The 20,059-nt window shown below is 39.6% G+C and overlaps 1 protein-coding gene across 3 annotated transcripts in view; it reads left to right on the top strand.

The window, feature by feature from the left end:
- Itpr2 (inositol 1,4,5-trisphosphate receptor type 2) overlaps positions 1 to 20,059 on the top strand; it is a 424,566-nt gene that overhangs the window by 100,937 nt on the left and 303,570 nt on the right. For 2 of the 3 annotated variants that reach the window (XR_010043892.1, XM_063238414.1), the window contains exons 10-13: positions 4,291 to 4,332; positions 12,168 to 12,322; positions 16,602 to 16,701; positions 17,220 to 17,380. Coding sequence is in view for 2 of the 3 variants with exons in the window: in XM_063238414.1 (XP_063094484.1) it covers positions 4,291 to 4,332; positions 12,168 to 12,322; positions 16,602 to 16,701; positions 17,220 to 17,380 (458 nt within the window). In the remaining variant the exon portion in view is untranslated. The remainder of the gene's footprint in view (positions 1 to 4,290; positions 4,333 to 12,167; positions 12,323 to 16,601; positions 16,702 to 17,219; positions 17,381 to 20,059) is intronic. The other variant, XM_063238415.1, reaches the window with a different exon arrangement.

The following is a 20,059-nucleotide window of genomic DNA, read 5'->3' as shown; positions in this document are numbered from 1 at the left end:
GACATGAGATGTAAAATTCAGTGACTTAGACTTGGGATTTAGGCATACATTTATTTTTCTCAGTTTACAGCTCACTGTATGGAATTCTGTGGGGGTTGGGTGACCTTTCCCCAGGCTCATGGTATTTCCTTCCAGAGTACCTGGAATCAGCTCCTTGGTCAACCTAGCCTGAACTGGGTGATCATGAGCTGGTGACTTAGGTAGACTGAGTTAAGAAGGTAACATTTTTTGTGGGGTAGAATACAATCTCTCCTCCAAGGGCATACACTATTTTGTGTTTGAGCTGGATATGTTAATTACTATTGCTGTGGATATCAGGCTATAGTTTCCAGCATGAATTCTTTTCAGCATTGGAAACCAACTATTCTATTACATATTAAATGAAAAATTTGACCCTAACTTATGTCTTTAGTTAAACATGTTACAAACCTTTTTGATTAAAATTTTAGCATGGAGTTTTTTGAATTTGAGAGAAAAATTGGAATTCTGCAAGCTGAAAGCAGTTTTTAAAAAATTAGCAGTATGCTTGGTTAGAATAGGTGAAACTCTCTTCCAGTACTAGACTAGAATTTTTCTTTAAGTAGAAATGTGTTCTCTTGGAGTTGATTAATCAGTAGACAGGAGGCGAAGTAACTGGCCTTCTGCTCCTCTCCCTTTCACTTTTGGATTTTAAAAGTGAGATTAATCATGTTTGGGAATAATTCTGTGACTGCTCCTGCATAAAAATGGAAAGAGTGGGGCTGGAGGTTTAGCTCAGTGGTGTAAGCGCCTGCCTGCCAAGTGCGAGGTCCTGAGTTCGATCCCCGGTACCAAAAAAAACAAAAAAGGAGTCCTGTAGAGAAGGACGGGTGAGGCCGAGCTCCTCCACTGCTGGTCAGCACTGAGGGACAGCTCATCTCTCTTCCCTCCTCACCCATCAGTTCGAAAACATAGAAAGGCGGCTGCCAGGAGACTCTGAGACTGGCTTCTGCTTCTTATCCTTCCCTCTGACTCTCCCCACTAACTTTCTGATTCATCTCATCATAGTTTAGGTTTGTTCTTGTATTTCATAAAAATGGCCTCATATGGGGCATTGTTTCTTTTGTCTGGCTTCACTTAATGTTTTTAAGCTTCATCCTTTTTGGTCTTTTAAAAATAGTTATTATTTTAATTCTTTGCTACTTTTTATGTTTATTACTACATTTGCTGTATGTAATGATTATTTTCATCGTGGGGAGTTGGTATGGTACGCACGCCCTTCTCATTGGCTGTATCAGTATCATCCTGTTTATTGCTGAGTACTCTGCTGTCTGAAAAAAGCCCATTTGATTTATCCATTCTCCTGGGGCATAGTAATGCATTTTTTTATTTTGAAGAGAAAAAAACCTACAGAAAAGAAAAACAAAACACGAGACATACAAACAACTACAAGAACAACAAAAAACTCAAAATGGTAACAATATAGGCTTTCAAAACAAGATGGCAGGAATTGAACAGTGGTTGTAATATTGCATATTGTTATCTTCAAAGTGTTGCTTAGATCAGATCAAGGCACAAGTGCCTGCCTGGCAAGCGCAAGGTCCTGAGTTTGATTCCTGATACAAAAAAAAGTGAAATAATGCATTTTTATCTAAGCCTAAAGTTATGCTCCTGTTTCTGTTTTTCCTTTTTTTCTTACCCACTTTTCACTTTTAAAGAATATGTCAATGTCTTTTAGTTGGTTCTTGTGCTGAAGTGGTGTAACCTCTATATGCACAGTTCTTTCTTGAGTTGAGAAAGCTTTACTTTCTACAGTCTTTGATTATTGTTTGCGTTCTTTTTAGTCTCTCTTCCTCTGGCTAGACCCTCCTCTGCCTCTCTGTGACTGTTTGCTCTTTCCTGATTTTTCTTCCTGTTAACCTTCCTCCGCACTGAGGCAGAGCTGTCACACTTCTCGCCCTGCATGATTTATTTTCTGTGGCATCCAGGATGGCTTTTATTGCTGCCAGGTGGACTTTGATTCTGTACTGATGTTTTGATTTCTATTGAAATGCTCCTTGCTTTATAATTCTTTATAGTTTATTATTTTATCATACTTTATTTTTATATTACACTTTTAGCATGATTTAACATTGTTACTTTTCCAATGATTGCACTTATATTTTCTTGAGTATGTCAGATCATTTCCTGAAAACTTATTTTGCATTGTACCATAGGCAACATTTAGAGCAATCATTTCTTGTTTTCTGACGTAGTTTTTCATCGGTTCCCGTTTGTTTTCTTCCTTCCTTCCTTCCTTCCTTCCTTCCTTCCTTCCTTCCTTCCTTCCTTCCTTCCTTCTTTCCTTCCTGTCATCCCGAGATGCGTGAGCTCTGTGCAGGATCCTGTGGGTTGAGTGGATTGTCCTAGTGCTTCATTTCTAACTTCTGTCACGTGACCATTCAGTCTCTCCTGCAGCTTCAGCTGCACGGCCACGAGTGTCTTTTCAGGGCGTTTCCCCCTTTGTAGCAGTTGCGGACTTTGCTCCCCTGAGCTCTGGGTACCTGAGTTCCCCTTCTCTCTGCTCTCTATACATCATCACTCAGGGTCAGTCCTGCACACAACATCCATGCTTGTGTTTGTTCACATTTTTGCACAGTGCTTCTCACAAAGCGCTCTGCAGACATCTGCCTCCTCGGCTTCCTGCTCATCCACTTTCTGAGCACTGTGGTATCTTCCAGTCCTAAAAACGTAGACAGATTGTGATACAGAATGCATTGGGCTGGAGAAAGAGTTTTCTGCTGGCTCTAATAGCATCTTCTTGCTGATACTGAAGCTTTTTGTTTCATTTGTTTGTTCTGGGGACTGAACCTATGACTTTCACACTAAACCATACCCTTCCCCATTGTTTATTTTTTGTCGTTGTTGTTGTTGAAGTTAAATTTTAAGACAATGCTTGCTATATGAACAAGCTGTCCAGGCTTGGGTGGAATTTGGATTCTCCTGCTTCAGCCTCCTTGAGTGCAGGTGTGCACCACCATCCCTGGCTCTGGGGAGCTTTTTATGGGGTAGATTCTCCAGGTGTCTGCGTCACAGGACAAATAGTTCATGGCAGGTTTTTTCTTACCATGGCTCTGTTTTGAAGGAAGCCACAGGATAAAAGCTGGGTGGTTACCAGACTCTTCTAAAGACTATCTGCTTTATAATTAGTGTTGATTCATTGAAGATTTGGGTTTGAGGTTGTTTTTTACTGTGTGTTTTCAGTGATCTTGAGATTTTTTTTTTTTTTTTTTAGTGCTTTCGCTGATTTTTAGTGAGAGTGGCAATTAGAACTTTTAAAAGCCAAATATCATTTTAAGAAAGATATCTGAATGGGTGTGGTGGTGCATGCTTGTATTCCCAGCCCTCTAGAAGGCTGAGGCAGAAGGATACCAGGCTCAAACCCAGCCTGGGCAATTTAGTAATTTAGAAGCCCTTGTCTTAAAATAAAAAGTAATAGCAAGAGCTGTGGACCTTGCTGAATGCATCCCCCCTTGGTTCAGCCCCCGCATACACGCTCAAAAAGACGGCTGACTTTTCATTTTAAGTGATAATGCTAATGACTTGGGACTGTGTATTGTACACACAAATTGACTTACCTTAAAATGATTAAATTCAATTGGACAGGTATTCAAGAAATCAGTTTGTTAATCCATTGTTTGACAGACTGTTAACCAGTTATTTCAGTTCAACTAAGACACTGTTTTGAGAGTGAGAATTAAGAGTTATGACATTTGACTGACTAGGTGACACTTGGGTAAACACTCAGGATAACAGAAGGCATAAAAATGACCCTAAACTCTGCCAACCAAGGCCGAAGATGTGTGTTTTTGTTTATTGGTTTCAGTGTTCCTTGTATATTAACTTACGTATTAGCTTCTCTTCTGCTGTTTTCCTTGTGGTGCAGAGCATGTACAGATGGAGCATGATTTTGAATCACTGTTCAGATTTTCCTTTGACCTACTTTTATTTTTTTAACTTGGTGGCTGTGTTATTGGTTAATGGCAGTTTTTGTGGCAGGCCGTATGGTGATCTCTCTTGAGTGTGCTCAGAGAAGGTGAGACTGTCATTTCTCACTTGTTCAAGATGCCAGAAGTTCTGCTGTAAATCAGGGCCATAAATTTGACGTTCCATGCAACTGGAAGTATATTTGGAAGTATGTTTTAAATTGTTATATTTACTGTTGTTTTTTTAGATTTTTAGATATTAAATTTAATTAAGCATAATGAGCTGAATTGAAGATCACTTATCACGTTAATTAATGTGCTCTTCATAGCAATTCTAAACTAATTTTATTTTGCTTTTTTTTTTTAGCTTAATCCTGATTATCGAGATGCCCAAAATGAAGGGAAAAATGTGAGTAGAATTTCTTTTCCCCCCAGCAAATCCTAAACATTGTTTGTTATATTTTATGTGAATAAGTTGAAACTTTAGTGATGAGTGTGTAGACTAAGGATTCAGAAAGGATCTTTGACTGGAAACTGTGGATCAAGGAAAAAAGTAAAAGATGATATAGCTTAGATTATGAAATGTGTGATAATGAGCGCTTAGGAGATTTCTGGCAATGTAAAGGGCATCTGATGCAGGCATCTGGTATCTGGAAATTCCGTGGGGCTCACTTTGATTTGCAGAAATGCCCAGTAAATAACAAACACAAGTCGAAGTGTGGCCTGACATTCACCTAGGACAACAGGACTCTTGTTTGGGATTTAAAGTAATTTGGAGAGAGGAAGAAACTGCAACATTAAATAACTATATTAAATAACTGCTTTTTGAAGTTTGCTGGTAGAATGATATCTTAATTTTATTTTAAAGCCTATTTCCCTGTAAATATTTATTATTGTTCACCCTGTTCTTTCCATGGTCATCGTAACTTCATGGTAACTTTTTTATTAATCAAAAATTAAGAAATTTGCGGAAGTTGGTATGACCAGACAAAACCTGTGGTTGGTGGGCTGTATTTAAAAAACAAATTAACTAGATATTTTGCGATATTACAGACAGTTGTCTTGAGAATTTAACAATTGTCTTTGAAATCTGTCAGTATTACTAGTGCATCGTTTAAAATTCTATGCTTTCAACACAAATTTGCAGTTGGATAGATAGGAGGAACAGGAATGTATAGCCATTATGAAAGCAGTATGAGAATTCCTAAAAAATTAAATATAGAGCTACAATAATGACCCGGAAATCCCACTACTGAATATATATCCAAAGGAAATGAAACCAGCGTGTCAGAGAGACATTTGCACTCTCATGTTTATCACAGCACTATTTACAGTAGCTGGGATATGAAATCAGACTGAGTGTCTACCCCAAAATGAATGGATAAAGAAAATCTGAGCCTATACACAGTGGAATGCTGTTCAGCCATGAGAGGATAAAACCCTTCCATTTATGATAACAGTGATGGAACCGCAGGATGTTATATTACAAGCAAAATAAGCCAGGCACTGAAAGACAAATACTGCATGATCTCATTCTCGTGCACAATCTAAAAAAGTTGATCTGGTGGAAATTGGGAATAGAATGGAGATTACCAGAGGCTGGGGAGGCTGAAAAGAAAGAGGGAAGGGGACGGTGAGTCAAAGGTACAGAGTTACAGTTGGTTAAGACGAGTTCTGGTGTGCTGCTGGGTGTGGAGAGAAAATAGTCAGCATTGCATGTTTCATGTAACTAGAAGGAAGTATTTTGAATTTTCTCACTATAAAGAAATGACAAGATTTGAAGGTGACAGCTATGTTAATTACCCTGATTTGATCAGTATGCAGTGTGCATATGAATCAAAACGTAACCCTTTACGCCCTAAGTTGTACAATTATCATGTCAATCAAAAAATGAAAGTTAAAAAACCACAAAAGTGACACCACCACCCATATCTACTTTTTGATAGAAAGAGTTGAGTGGTTAATTAAAATGACTACTGTTTGCGTTAGCATACGGCTGTGTATTTTATTTTGGCATGGGGAATCCAACCAGAACTTCCTTACATGGTCAATCCTGTTTACTCTTTTTCACATTTGATTATCAGGATTAAAATAGGCATGAAACCAAAGTGTCAGGTCAGTGGCCTAATGAGAGAAAGCTTAATTTGTATCACAATATGCTTGAACACAGAGGCAGGCTTATTTGGTCAGTTAGATCTTCTACTTTATCATCCTGAGTGATTTTCACATGGCTTCCCTAGCAATGTTGGATTCTTCCTTTCGTATGATTAGGAAAATTCTACCAGTAACCAGGTTTAAATGTGTGCACCATGGTTTCTTTGGTTTTTACTCTGAGCTTGTCAGTGGCTTCCAACCATAGATTACCAGCGACATATCTGCCCATGAGCAAGGTGAATTTATCCCTCATTGTAGTGAGATGCATGTCCACACACATACACACACACACACACACACACACACACACACACACACGTGAATTGCAAAATTTTAAAGATGCAGGGCTTTGCCATGGATAGGAATGCTGTTAGGAAAAAGAATTCTGCAATCGGTATCTTAACACATCTTATTTGTAGAAAAGGCAGGCTAAAGACACTGCTGTCATTAAGTCAGCTGGGAGAGAAAGATATTTAATCATATTTGTGGCTTGGCCAATATTTCATCACAGAGTGGCCTTGTCTGACCTGGCTCTTTCTGTTGCACTCTGTGTGGTGATGCTATTGATGGTCCTGGGCAGAGCAGAGTGCAGGAATACAGAATATGAAGGTTCATGGAGCAGCAAAGAAAAAAATAAGTAATCAATTACCAGTGAAATCACTGTGCTCATTGAACTCATAGTTTGGCTTGAAGGTAGCTTTTTTTCTTCCCTTTTTATTTCAAAACATGATTGTTTTGTCTCTGAAGGTTTAAAGAATGCTGTCTCCTGTTTAAGTAGCTTCCCCAACATTACTCAGTTGTTCATGGGACTGGTGGGTCTGCATCTGCTGTAGAAGTTTCTGACTGGATCTCATCTGTCATCTCAGAGAGACATCCAACTGGAGGCATCTGATAAAGTCTCTTTTTTCCTCCAGAATCCCTAGCCAGAGAATAAACACGACTGAGAATACGGAGCTATACTGTTAACAATATGGCTCCTCATTTTATAGACCATTTACCACATAGCAATTATTATCTTTCTGTCTAAACAAGAAAGCAAAAGAGCCAGTCGGGTTGATCTCCAGCCTGTGAAATAAAAACCAAACATCAGTTTCCCAAAACAGAATGTTATTTCACCTTTGATCTGGGTTCCAGTAATGCCCGAGTTCACTATGACTATGCTAATTTTTTCTGGCCTAATTTTCTCTCTTGTGTATTTAATGCCCGGTTAATATTATTCCTGTCATTTAGAAACCTTTATCGAAATGTCGCCTTGCAGTTTTGAAGTTTCAGAGGTTAATGCGTGATGCCGCACGAATGAGGCAGTGTGTGTCAGAGAGCCCATTAAGGCCCAAATTGCTGTATTTATTTGACAAAGGAGTCTATTATTTCCAATCTTACAAATGTACAGCATCCACAGGAACCTGGTAAACACTGGAACTGTGTCAAGCCCAGCTGGGAACCTGACAGTCATTATTTCTTTTTGAAAGACTGCATCTTTTCAAATGGCTCTGAGAAGGGAATTTTAAAAAAATTTGGAATCAATTATAATACCCTCCATATTCACATTGCCATATTTATATGGAATGGATCTGACATTTTCAAGGGAAAATCTTTGGTTTATGTTGGGCTTCTTAACCTTTGCCTTGTAGGATATTCAGCAGCATCAGTGAGTATGACCTCTACTCTTTAGGTACCAGCAGATGCCCCACCCCATTGCACCCTCCCTGCTGCAGGCAAAAATCTCCTCCACTGAGAGCTGCTGGTCTTTGTGCATTTATGCACATAAACAGCAGTGTTCTAAGAACCAGGAAACTTGGCTGAACATGTATTTGCAAATTATATTCTGTAGAATTCAGAGGTGCCAGGAGTTCCAGATTCTGAGATACCTGCACATTTCCCTGAGTTTGACTCTAGGTTCATCAGTGGTAAAGGTGCTAAGAAAAAAGAAAGAAAACCGGGTCCTCTTAGAAATGGTTTGGGGCTGAAGAGAAAAAGCTCCTGCAGCTTTAAAAGGCAGTGCTGTGTGTGGTTATATAAAATCCGCAGCCATACGAGCCTGCACAGTTCTACGCCTCGGGCCCCACGCAGCTCCCAAGGCACAGACAGTGTTTCTTACCGAATGTCTCTGGCTCCCGATGCCAGGATTGCAAAGTGATGTTGCTGCCGAAAATTCCATGACTCACAAGTGAGTCAGCAGGGAACACTGTACCATAGCCACTCACGGGCCCCAGGGCTGCAGAGCAGGGAGAGCTGTTAGTTCCCTGGTCCGCTTGCATCAATCAGGACCTGTCTCTCTGTGTAGCATCAATCAGGACCTGCCTCTCTGTGCAGCCCACAGGCCCCCTGCCTGGCTTCCTTCCAGCGAAAGCTGCCAGGCTTGGAGTTCACCTACTGAGACCCCACAGTCCCCCAAACGGAGTGTGTTTCAGAGCACACACCGAGGATACATTTCCCACCTGTTTAAGCTCTGTTGGACCTTAATATATTTTTGAGATGCGAGTGGAAGACCATTGTGCTTCCTAATTCTGTGTCAGAGCTGGTGTTTTTCTTTCTTTCTTTTTTTTTTCTTACTTAAAAATCAATGTGGGTTTATAAACAGAAACCACAGCACACAGTCTGGGACAGAATTGTCTTCATGGTAGAAAGATACAATATTGATTTTCTTCTGTTTTGAAGCTAGATTCATATATTAAAAGTCACATACTTAAAACTCCCTATTCAGATTTTATTAGGTAAGAATTCTAGGGGCCTGGCTTGAAGTTTACTGCTGACCTGTTTATGAAGAAGAATTTGTTAAGCACATTAATAGAGTATGAGAAATTAAAAGCACAATGCTTAAAACACCTAAGTTTATTAGGAACAGTGGTTCCCATGTAAACAGTTGTTGTTATTTATAAATAGAACTTTCTGTTTATTAAATGAGTTTTCCAGGAACCCATGTGAGCTGTTTAACATAGAATACTACAGTTCACTTTTTCTGTGTAATTAAGCAAACAAACCACAGAGTTTAAGACATACGAGAAATTCAGAATGGCCCATTTTAATTACCCCGAGTGAGTTTTTTCTATGTTGGTAGAGAGGCTCCTGAGTATTCTGATTGGGCTCCCCAGGAGGACACACATCACCAAGGAGTGGGCATGAAGGCCTCCGCTAGGAGCCTGTACCTGATCTCTTCTAAGTCTGGGAAATTCTGACTTCCAAAAGAAGATTAAATGGAGGAGGAGTGACTCCCACTAAAGAGACTCACAAATGACTGATGCGGAAAGCCGAATGCTGACTTTCACTTGCTAAGTGGTTCTAAATAGATCAGTTAAGCCATTTTCCATAAATGATGATATATATCAAAGGCTAAATTATAATAAGAATCTGTGTAGAATGGGCTCAGCCAGGAAATTAGAGGGCATGTCCCTTCTAGGGATACACCGTAGTATTCTTCCAAGAAGACTGGTGTACTGTATTAGTCCACTTTTCTGTTGCTGGGACAAAATAACTGACATTGTATACTGACATATTGTATATTGACATATACAATATAAAGGAGAATTTTATTTATTGTGGCTTAGAGTTTCAGTCCATGATCTGAAACCTTATGAAGGGGAAATCTTTTCACCTTGTGGTGGCTGAAAGCAGAGAGAGCAGGAAGGATGAGAGAGAGAGAGAGAGAGAGAGAGAGAGAGAGAAAGAGAAAGAGAAAGAGAAAGTTTGGGACAGGATAGACCACCCATGCAGACTATGCTTCCAGTGAACCATCTCCTCCAAGTAGCCCCACCTCCTGGCAGCACAGACAGCTGTGAACTAGCTCATCTGTGTATTAATTCACTGATGAGTACAGCACCCCTGTGGTCCAATCACTGTCCCAAACCCTGCATGTGAACACATGAGACTTTCGGGGCACAGTTGGATCCAAACCAATACTTCATTGCACATACACTGGTCAGTGCTAGGAGAGGCTGTCAAGTTCTTGCTCATTGACTGTGTATTTAGATGATACACTGATCCTCCATTAATGAAGCCTTTCTTTTAACCTGCGTCAATGTAAGTGATATGATTTTATTTTCCTGAACTAAGGGCATATCTAAATTGTACTTTTCCAATAGCTTATTTAAGCCACTTGTGGCTTGAATGTATCACCCAAATTTCATAGATGAAAACTTGTCTCCCGCTACAGCAGTGTTGAGATGTGGGACCTTTGGAAGGTGACTGAGGCAGGAGGGCGCCGTCCCACGAGGGGATTAATGGACTTGTGGGATAGTGCAGTAGTCACTGTTACCAAAGCCAGCGCTCTCTGACCTGCTTGCTCGGTCTAGCCATGTGATGCTCTCCACCACGTTATGACATAGAAGTCCTCATGAGTTGTCAGAAACACGTTTTGGACCTCCAACCTTCATGACTGTGACTTAGTAGTAAACTTCCATTTCTGTAAGTTACTCAGTCTTTGATGTTCAGTTACAGCAGCAGAAAACATTCTAGGACATGCCAGATGCCACTGTCTACATACTAAAAAACAAATCCTATGAGTGTTTCTACCTCTGACTGATCTTGTCCATAATTTCTCTGGATTTTTAAAAACTATATATGTTTAAGGGATGAGTTAAATGTTTACTACTGTCAAGCAAAATTAACACATCCTTTAGCTGATAGTTACTTTTTTGGTAATGTGTGGTAAAAGCACCTAAAAGCTACTCTCAATAAATTTCTAGTATACCAAAACTATAGCTATGCATCCTACACAACTGAAGCTTTATACCTGTCAGCTTCCATTGTCTCATTCCCCCACCCCTGCCCTGGGAATCACCATGCCATTCTTGCCTCTCTCTCAATATATTTGAAGTTTGTTGTTTGTTTTTTAAGATTTCACATATAATTGAGATCATGCAGGTTTTTTCCCAATATCTGGCACAGTTTGCTCAGCACAGTGTCTCCCATGTTCATTTCCGTTGTCACAAATGGCACAATCTTCCTCTGTTTTTTAAGGCTGAGTAATGTTCCACTGTACAGGGTTACTTTCTGATAAACCCATTGTAGGTTGAAAATGTCAGCGTTTGAAAGTGAGTTTAATTCCTAACCTACAAGACGTCATATCTCAGTAGCACAGTATGTTAAATTATTGGATGTTGACCTTCAGGATCTCGTGGCTGACTGAGCCTGAGATTTCCTGTCACTGCCCAGCATTGTAAGAAAGTATCATACAGCATGTTTTTAGCCTAGGCAAAGGTCAGAATTAAAATTTCCAGTACAATCTCTAAGGAATGTGTTTGGCTTTCATGCTATCTTAAAGTTGGAGAAGTGTAAGTCAAACACATATACACACCCAAGTGTAAGTTGGGTGTGTATATGTGTGTAACATGCATTTCTTTACCCATTCAGCCCTTGAGCACATAGGTTGTTTCTGTGTGATGACCACTAGGGATGGTGCTGCAGGGAACACGAGGCACTGATCCCTTAGGAAGTGGTGACTTCTTGTCCTTGGGATGCATACCCTAAGGGGAATTACAGCATCATGTGGCAGTGCCATTTGTGTCTTGGGTAGGAATCACCACACTGTTTCCTATGAAGCCAGACTCTTATATGTTCCCACCAACAGAAAAGGGGGCTCCCCTTTCTCCACACCTTCCCCAGCACTTGGCCCCTCTGGTCTTTTTGATGATAGTCATTATAACAGGGGTGAAGTGATTTTCACTGTGGCTTTGATTTGTATGTCCCTGATTGGCTACCTTGAGCACTTTCTTAAATGGTTTTAATTTGTGTAATCTAGAAGATTCAATACATTACTTTTTCCTCTGTGTTTCATTTCATTGTGAAGAGTCAAAATTACTACTCTGTAAATAAAGAAACAAGAAAAAGAAAACATAGCTATTATTATTGTGACTGTCAATGCCTAATAATGTACCGAGATCAAATCACCTCACCCAGCAGTATGTGACTTATCACTGTTGATAATAATTGTCCCAAGACCTGTTAAGCCTGATCTACTTTTTCTGGGTAATGTGAAATACATACTTCTGTAATTCAATGAAGAAATAACACACAAAATTAAATCTTTTATTGAGATTAATTAGAGAGTTTGGTGAGAAACTGATAAAAGTAAATAACTTTGTATATCCTCAGCAGAGAGATGGAGACCTTCCAACTTCAAAGAAAAAACGCCAGGCAGGAGAGAAGATCATGTATACTTTGGTCTCAGTCCCACATGGAAATGACATCGCGTCTCTTTTTGAACTGGATGCCACCACTCTTCAGAGAGCTGATTGCTTAGTTCCACGGTAAAAAAAAAAAAAATTATGGCTCAAAGATATTTTTTTGAATAATTATATCAGTAGGTGAAGAATGGAAATTACGTTAATATAATTTTTGCAATATCAAGGGAGAAGAGAAGAAAAAGTATGTAAAACATTGTGCCTTTTTGTGAGTAGATTAATATCATTTATTTTATTCTTATAAATAATTAAAATGTGCAGGACCAAAGAAGTTCTGAAAAATTCATAAGAATAGTTTATTCTTATTACTTGTATGGCCTTTGGCTACTCAAATGAAAAATAATCTAAAAGCATTTTAGTAATACTTTTTCATATATTCGTATTATGTGTTATTCCTCACTTCATTTATTTACCCATTTGTACATTTATTTAGTTATTCCATTAACAAATATTATTGAATGTAAATTATATCCTAGGGATTGCCTTGTGTAAATTGGCTTTGTGTAAATAATAGTGAATGAACTTGTTATATGCTTTCATTCATATGAGGAAGAAAGGTGGTCAACAAACCAGTAAGCATAAAATATATGGTTAAAGTACTTTGAAAAGGTGCAGGGCATGGGGGATTCTATTAGATCAGAATCTACAGAAGTGGCCTGAGTTAGAAAAGATCAAAATGAATGAGGGGTGGAGTTCTCTCCATCTGGGAAAAGCATTTTAGGCAGCAGAAAAAGGAAATATAAGACTCTTATGGTTTGTAGATGAATTTAAAGACCAATGAGGAAGTCATTTTAGTAATGTGTGCAATAACCAGGACTCAGTGTAAGAGATTATCTTCCATTCTTTTGCTTCAATCTATTTTAGTTGAGCTGTCTTTACTCTCTAAAGCATTGAGTCTTCTGCGTTAGATTAAGGTGGGATGGTTCTAAATGATGGAGCAGTGTTATACATGGCCTTGGGCAGTGGTTAGCCAAGGATGCTTGCATAGAGATGCAGACACTTCTCTGCCTATTTCTTCCATGGAGGGGAAATAGCTGCTGTACTAATGCTGTTGAAAAGCCTTCCTGGGGTCCCGTTCTCATTCCTAAGCAATGTCACTCTTCTCTCACAGCAACTTACTTTGTAAAGTGCTCCCCCTGCAAGTTTCACTTGACCTGGGTCGGTCTCTAGCCTGGTCTTCTCAGTACGGAATCCTAATCCTTACTATAATTTTATGTGTTTTAAATTTTTCAGCAAAAACGAACATCAATCAAGAGAGTTAGCTTAGGGAGATGATAAAAGAGCCTCACTGTGAACTGTGTAGATCCATGAGAAGGCCCCTGAGCTTAGCTTTCAAGGTGTTAATCTGAAATTATTCAGAGTGGTTGAAGTTCTCAGTGTTGCCCAGAAGTCTGTATTAAGATGGAATCATTTGTCTTTTATTGTGTTAACGATAATATTAACACTTAATAATAACTACTGGTGTAATGAACTTTGTGAGCATTTTCTGTATGTTAAACTCTGTCAGTTTCTATGTAAATATTATCTTTTTAAATACTGGCAGCACCCCCTAATAGGCTGAATACAAGAGACTGAGGTAGAATAGTGCTTCTGAGGTGAACAGTATGTTAGAATCACGTGGGCAAATACATTATGATCATTTGAACCTCTCCATGCCATGAGCCCATAGTTTTACATTTTTTAAAAACATTATTGACATGATTTTGTTGTGGAGTGCAGTGTTTCTCAAACTTTAAACTCTACCCAATAAAGTCTTAATTTTTATATTATACTCTATCAACCATGGAGATTCTGATAAGATTCATTTGTTCTAGATTGGGACCTGAGAATGTAGTTTTCTACCAAGCCCTTGGTAAAGCCATTGCTGCAGATATGCAGATCTTGGAGCATTAGTTTAATTCCTCCTGCATATTGGGACACCTTGGCACCTTCAATGCCTGGCTTCCCAGGTATTGTGATCTAAATTGTGTACAAGGTAGCCTGGGCAATGGAATTGTAAAAGCTTCCCAGGTGACATAAAGCAGAGTTTGAGAACCAGTGACAAGCTAATTTGCCCGTGTCACGCTCATGAAGTGGAATTTGATCTTGGTGCATAGGAACGTCTAGCCTCTATGCTACAGTGCCCTCATATTGCACATATTCAGATTATATCAAGGCAACAGATTTCTGTGGCATAGGTGCTAAGAGTTAATCACTTTTGGAATCCTTGAAAATTGTTAGTTACTATGCTGGAATATAGTGCTTTGGTTTGGAACTCTGCAATATAGGTTGATTCAATATGCATATGCAGGTTGAAACTCCCTTGTTTTAAAATATCCAAAATAAACTGAAGCTTTTTGAACACTAACATAACATCACTGTAGAGAATTCCACATTTGATCTCATGTAATGAGTTGCAGTCAAAATACAGGTGCACTAAAACATATCATATAGGGCTGGGGATATGTGGCATAAGATCTGCCTGGCAAGTACAAGGCGCTGAGTTCAAGTCTCGGTATACATATTATAAAATTACCTTCAGGTTATACGTCTAATGTACATAAAAACTGTAAATGAATTTCATTGTTAGACTTGGGTTCCATCCCTGAGATAGTTTGTTATGCACCTATCACAAAGGAAAGGAATCCAAATGCAGAACACTTTTATCCTAAGCATTGGGAGCAGGGATATTAAACCTATACTGGAGAAGTGCAAGAGTAAAATATCAGAAGCAGGTATGAGGTAGATTAGCAAAGACCTCACTTTCCACATGCTTAAAGTAAGGAAAGCAGCTGAGTGCAGATGCTATCTCCTGTGTAATTCGGCACAGAAGACGATACGTGGTGAAACAGAGATTCAGAATTTGCACAGGGATTGGGTACATGCCCTTTTAGATATCTGAAGCTCACTTGCTCTTTTATCTACTTTTATGAATGAGCAGAACCATAATGCTGAATGAGGCTCTTTCCCTGAAGCCACTGGCATTTGATTTGATTTGATTTTACTGGTCCTAATGTCTTATATCTTATATTATATGAAATATTTATGTTCTATCTTTAAATTGAACTCTAAGCAACTTTAAGGCAGAAAACTTTTAGTAGGCACTAGGCACATATTTGTCATAGAAATAATGGAAATAAAAGAGTCAGTAAAAATGGTAATATTTGAATTGTATGAAATTCTAGGAATCTTCTTTCAGGCCTCTCTCTCACAGTTCACATAATTCGTTTTTTTGTTATTCATGATTCATGGAGTTAGCACACCTTGGTACATTCATTGTGCCTAAGGGAAACACAGGGTTAGATTCCTGTGAGCTTCTGCTCACCTTTTCATCAATCAGTACTTAACCTTTGTGTGTACTTGTGTGTGTGTGTGTCTGTGTGTGTGTGTGTGTGTGCGTGTGCGTGTACGTGTACGTGTTTCTCTTTAAAGACACCCTGCTTACTCTATAGTTTTTTGTTTGTTTGTTTGTTTGTTTTCTGGGAACTGAATTCGGGACCTTGCAAGGCAGGTGCTGTGCCCCTGAGTTATATCCCTGACTACTCTCTAGTTTTGATCATTAATATCATACTTATGGTAACAGCACTGTAACTCATGCCTGGAAAGAGCTTATTTAGCTTCTTAAGTCATATCACACTTGTCTTGTTCTTCGGCTCACCAGACAACCCTTCTAGGATGGGGAGCACTTACACACCAAAATGACCAACAAAGAGCACAGATATGTGAAAAATATGGCAGTCAGTGTACTCAAAGGATGCTCACTTACGCAGTGAAGCAAGCTGAAACGGGAGGGCTGAGCGTCAACTTGCTGTACTCAGCTTGCAAATGTATCCATCAGGCAACTCAAATTTCTCGCCACTCTGTGTATGTCCTCAAAGACCTCAAAAGCTGCGTGATTTGCAAGTTGCAAAGAAATTTTTGGAAGTGAGAGGATTTACAAATATGGCACCCAGAAATAACGAAGACTGACTGTAATGCATCCACGTGTGGGTGATTGGGGTTCAGGGAGGCAGCTGTGAGCTGGATCGGTGTCTTCACCGCATCAGAATTGCCAGGGAGCACAGAACAACTCACTGTTGGGCCCCACTCCCAGATTGTCTGAGCCAGTGGCCTGGGCTGGGTCTCAGAGTGCATTTCTATCAGGTTCTGGTGCTGCTGAATCTGTTGGTCCCAGAGTTTCACTTTGAGAACCGCTGGCCTACGCATCGATACTGTATGCTTTGATATAGCCTAAATTCAGATGTTTTTTTCTTAAGCCAGACACATCTTAAATCAGTGGATAACCTAAGATATATTTATGTTCATATATATGCAACTTAAGTGGTTTAATATGTGCTAAATCTTAACAATTTTTTTTTGCTTTTAGGAACTCCTATGTTCGGCTAAGGCACCTGTGCACCAACACGTGGGTAACCAGTACCAGTATCCCCATAGACGCAGATGAAGAGAGGCCTGTTATGTTGAAGGTAAATATTGCTGAGCATGGGTTAATTTTCCACCAAATGCTGTGTTTATGGAATCAGTAGGTGATAGACACGTCCTCCATCTTTATCAACAGCAGAGATTATTGCGGTGAACTTCACCACGCATGCATGACTGCTGGTTGCCTGGATAGCTGGACCGATACGGGGAGACTGCAGCAGGGGTGGAGTCAGAGGGGTGCAGAAAGATCTCAAAATGAAAGGGAGCAGCAAGTGGAAAGAGGAAATGCTTCTAGGCCAGGAGTGCCTCCTCCCTGGTGAAGCTGAAGCACAGGGCTAGAGTGAAAAGAACACATTTCCGGGGGTATTGTGGGGCCAGGGGCAGGAAATGGGGGTATGGAAATCACTGCTTCCTACAGCCTTTCCAAGCGGCTAGGGTGCTTGTGGGCACTACCGTGTTGTGCCAGTCTATTTTGCTTCAACAGTACTGAGATGTGTCAGCCCTCCAGGAATATCGCGTAGGTATTTAGTGTAATTAACCTTACTGGAAAAATGCATTTCAGATTGGAACCTGCCAAACAAAAGAAGATAAAGAAGCATTTGCCATTGTGTCTGTCCCACTCTCCGAGGTACGGGACCTGGACTTTGCCAACGATGCAAATAAAGTCCTAGCGACCACGGTTAAAAAGCTGGAAAATGGCACAGTAACTCAGAATGAGCGGAGGTTAGTAACTGTAAACTGGCTTTTAATTATCAAGAGTTAACTGTCAGTTTTACCAGTAAACTTAAAGTGAAGGATCCTTTTCAATCCTGATGGATGAACGAGAATAGAAAAATTAAAATCTGGGGAAATATTTACATTTTCCATTGTAACATGGTTTGAAAATAGTTGTTTTTAACTACATTCTGATTTTTTTCTTTTAGTGCTTCATAGGAAACTCACGATATTTGCTGCCCTTGGCTTGACATTTGGATTTAGAATTCTAAATCTCCTAAAGGAAATGTTATGTTTTTCTGGTTGCTTTTAATTAATGAAACATTTCTTAGCTCTGGTACCACAAGGAAATATACGTCAGAAAAAAATCTGCAATATGTAGCTCTTTGGCCTTCCAACTCACTCAGAGAAACTAGACTTTTGTTTCTTAAACTTATTTTGGAAATAAATGAGAGAGAGAATGAAATGGATAGTAACCCTATTTTGTGTCAGTACTATGTCAGGCACTATGAATATATTTTACGTAACTCTTCAAATAATCCTCAGATAGATATCCTCAGTTTACATAAAGGAAAATTGAGAGGAACGTCACATAAATGACAAAAGATTTAAAGTCCGTATGTGGCCTATCAGAGCACAGCCATCCTCTTTATTTGCTATGTCTTTTAATTTGAACCAATAAAAACTATTTACAACTTCCCAGGCATTCATTGATTCGAAGTGTTGTACACAGCTGGTGAGATGCGTTCTGATGTAAGCACTTTGAAAAACGCTTTGGCAGGAAGCAGCAAAGTTAAAGATGCAGGTGCTCTGTGCCTCGTGGGTTCCCCTGCAGAGCTGGACATTCCTGGACATCTGTCTCAAGCAGAGTCCTTTGCATGTGCACCAGATTACATGTTCAGCAATGTGCAGCCTTGTTTTAAAGACCCCTGAACTGAAAACCGTACCAGTGTCCATGAGCAATTGACCAGATGATTACGAATGTGGTATGTCCACGCACTGGAATATAGGAGAGCTATGAAATTTGGTGAACTCCATCTGTGTGCAATGACACCGATAAATGTAACAAACTTAGATGGGGAGTGAAGATATAGCAAATGCATTCACTGAACACCCGCTACTTGGAAATTCCAAAGCAAACAAAAATGAACTGTTTCTTTGGGGGTGTTTTTCTAATTGCATGAACTATAAAGAAATCGAAAGAAGTCACTGTCACAAAAACCAGAATGGTGTTTCTGCTTACAGAAGAGGGAGAAGTGATGACTGGGCTGTTGTCTGTTGCTTGCATAGCATTTTCATTATGAGGTGTTCCTTAATTAAACTCAGATGTTTTAGAAACTTCATAAAGAAAGAAACAAAACAACATTTAACTTGGTTCCTTCCACTCTTATCAATTACAAAATCATAATACACAGAAAAAAGGGGTAGCTGGTTCTCAGCTTCGCTTCTGTTTTTATCTCTGTTTTCCTTTGAAAAAGCAACATTTGAGAACTATCAGGCATTCAGTTGAGCACCTAATCCTGTGTGGGGGTAATGAAAGGCCACAAGCCCCATTTTATGGGCTCTGATAATTAAGCATCTGAGCGGCGTGATGACAGGACATGGGTTTCAGTGTGCTTGGAGGAATTTTTATTTGCCTGTTATTTAATTCCTTTTGATAAATCTATTTCTGTCTCTGTTCTCCTTAGGTAGGCACAGAAATTTACTAAGTTTCTCTTACAAAGCCTCCCACCCTAAAAATGGAAGTATTTGTTGAAGCAAAGAACAAATAAAAATTCCTGTTATGAGTGCTGCCCTGTTGCTGGCCGCATCTCTGTGCAGGTTACCCACATTTTCCAGTTACAGTGGAGGGAATCTTACCCTATCCAGATGCTTTGAAAGAGGGTGGGGGGCTAGGACTGACCAGAGATAATGCCTTTTTCCCCCCCTTTAATTCCTGCTTATTTCCCTTTAGAATGAAAAACACCTTAACAAAGAAATGGCTTTGCTTGAGAAGTCTGAAGTTGCAATTATTGATCTTAATTTAGTAATTTCAGAAAAGCCATCTCCCATCAAAATGTAGTCAAAGCTGCCTGTCAGTGCAGGAGAGTTTATTGGCATAGTTGAATGCATTTATATTATTTTCTCAGTTTTAGAATTCAATATAAAATTCTTTCTGAAAATAACTGACAACTCTGACTTTTTCCCTCTCAGGAGAATGAGGTTATTATTAGCTATTCTTTTTACTCAAAACCAAGGTCAAAGGGAAGGTGTGGGAGTATTGCACATCTGTCCCCAGTGTCCGTGTGCTCGAACCATCTCTTCCTTGTAGCTCGGCTTTCACTGAACCCAGGGATGGACTCTGGAGACCCAGCGGCTGTGTTATGCTCCAAGATGCCCAACCTTGGATGATTTTTCAGTTCCATTTCTGATCTCATTTTACATAAGTACACCAGCAAAAAGGAGAGTATTTGGAACATGTTGGAGGGGAGGAAAGAAGGAATGTGGAGATATATTACCTCCTATTCAGAGCTTGAGCAGGGGACACCCGCACTCCTTTACTAAAATTTCTGCATTGTGCTGTGCCTGTCAGCGTACATGTTTGACCTTCAGAGAGTCTCATTGTGCTGACAAGTGTAATTAATTCAGCGTGTGCCAGGCACTGGGCTGCAGAGAATGTGGTAATGTGGTGCTAACACGGTGGGTGGT

The sequence above is a fragment of the Cavia porcellus genome, unplaced genomic scaffold (assembly GCF_034190915.1).
Source record: "Cavia porcellus strain 051 isolate PalLab524CR breed Dunkin Hartley unplaced genomic scaffold, mCavPor4.1 scaffold_27, whole genome shotgun sequence".
NCBI lineage: Eukaryota > Metazoa > Chordata > Mammalia > Rodentia > Caviidae > Cavia > Cavia porcellus.
This window is presented reverse-complemented; position numbering and strand designations above follow the sequence as displayed.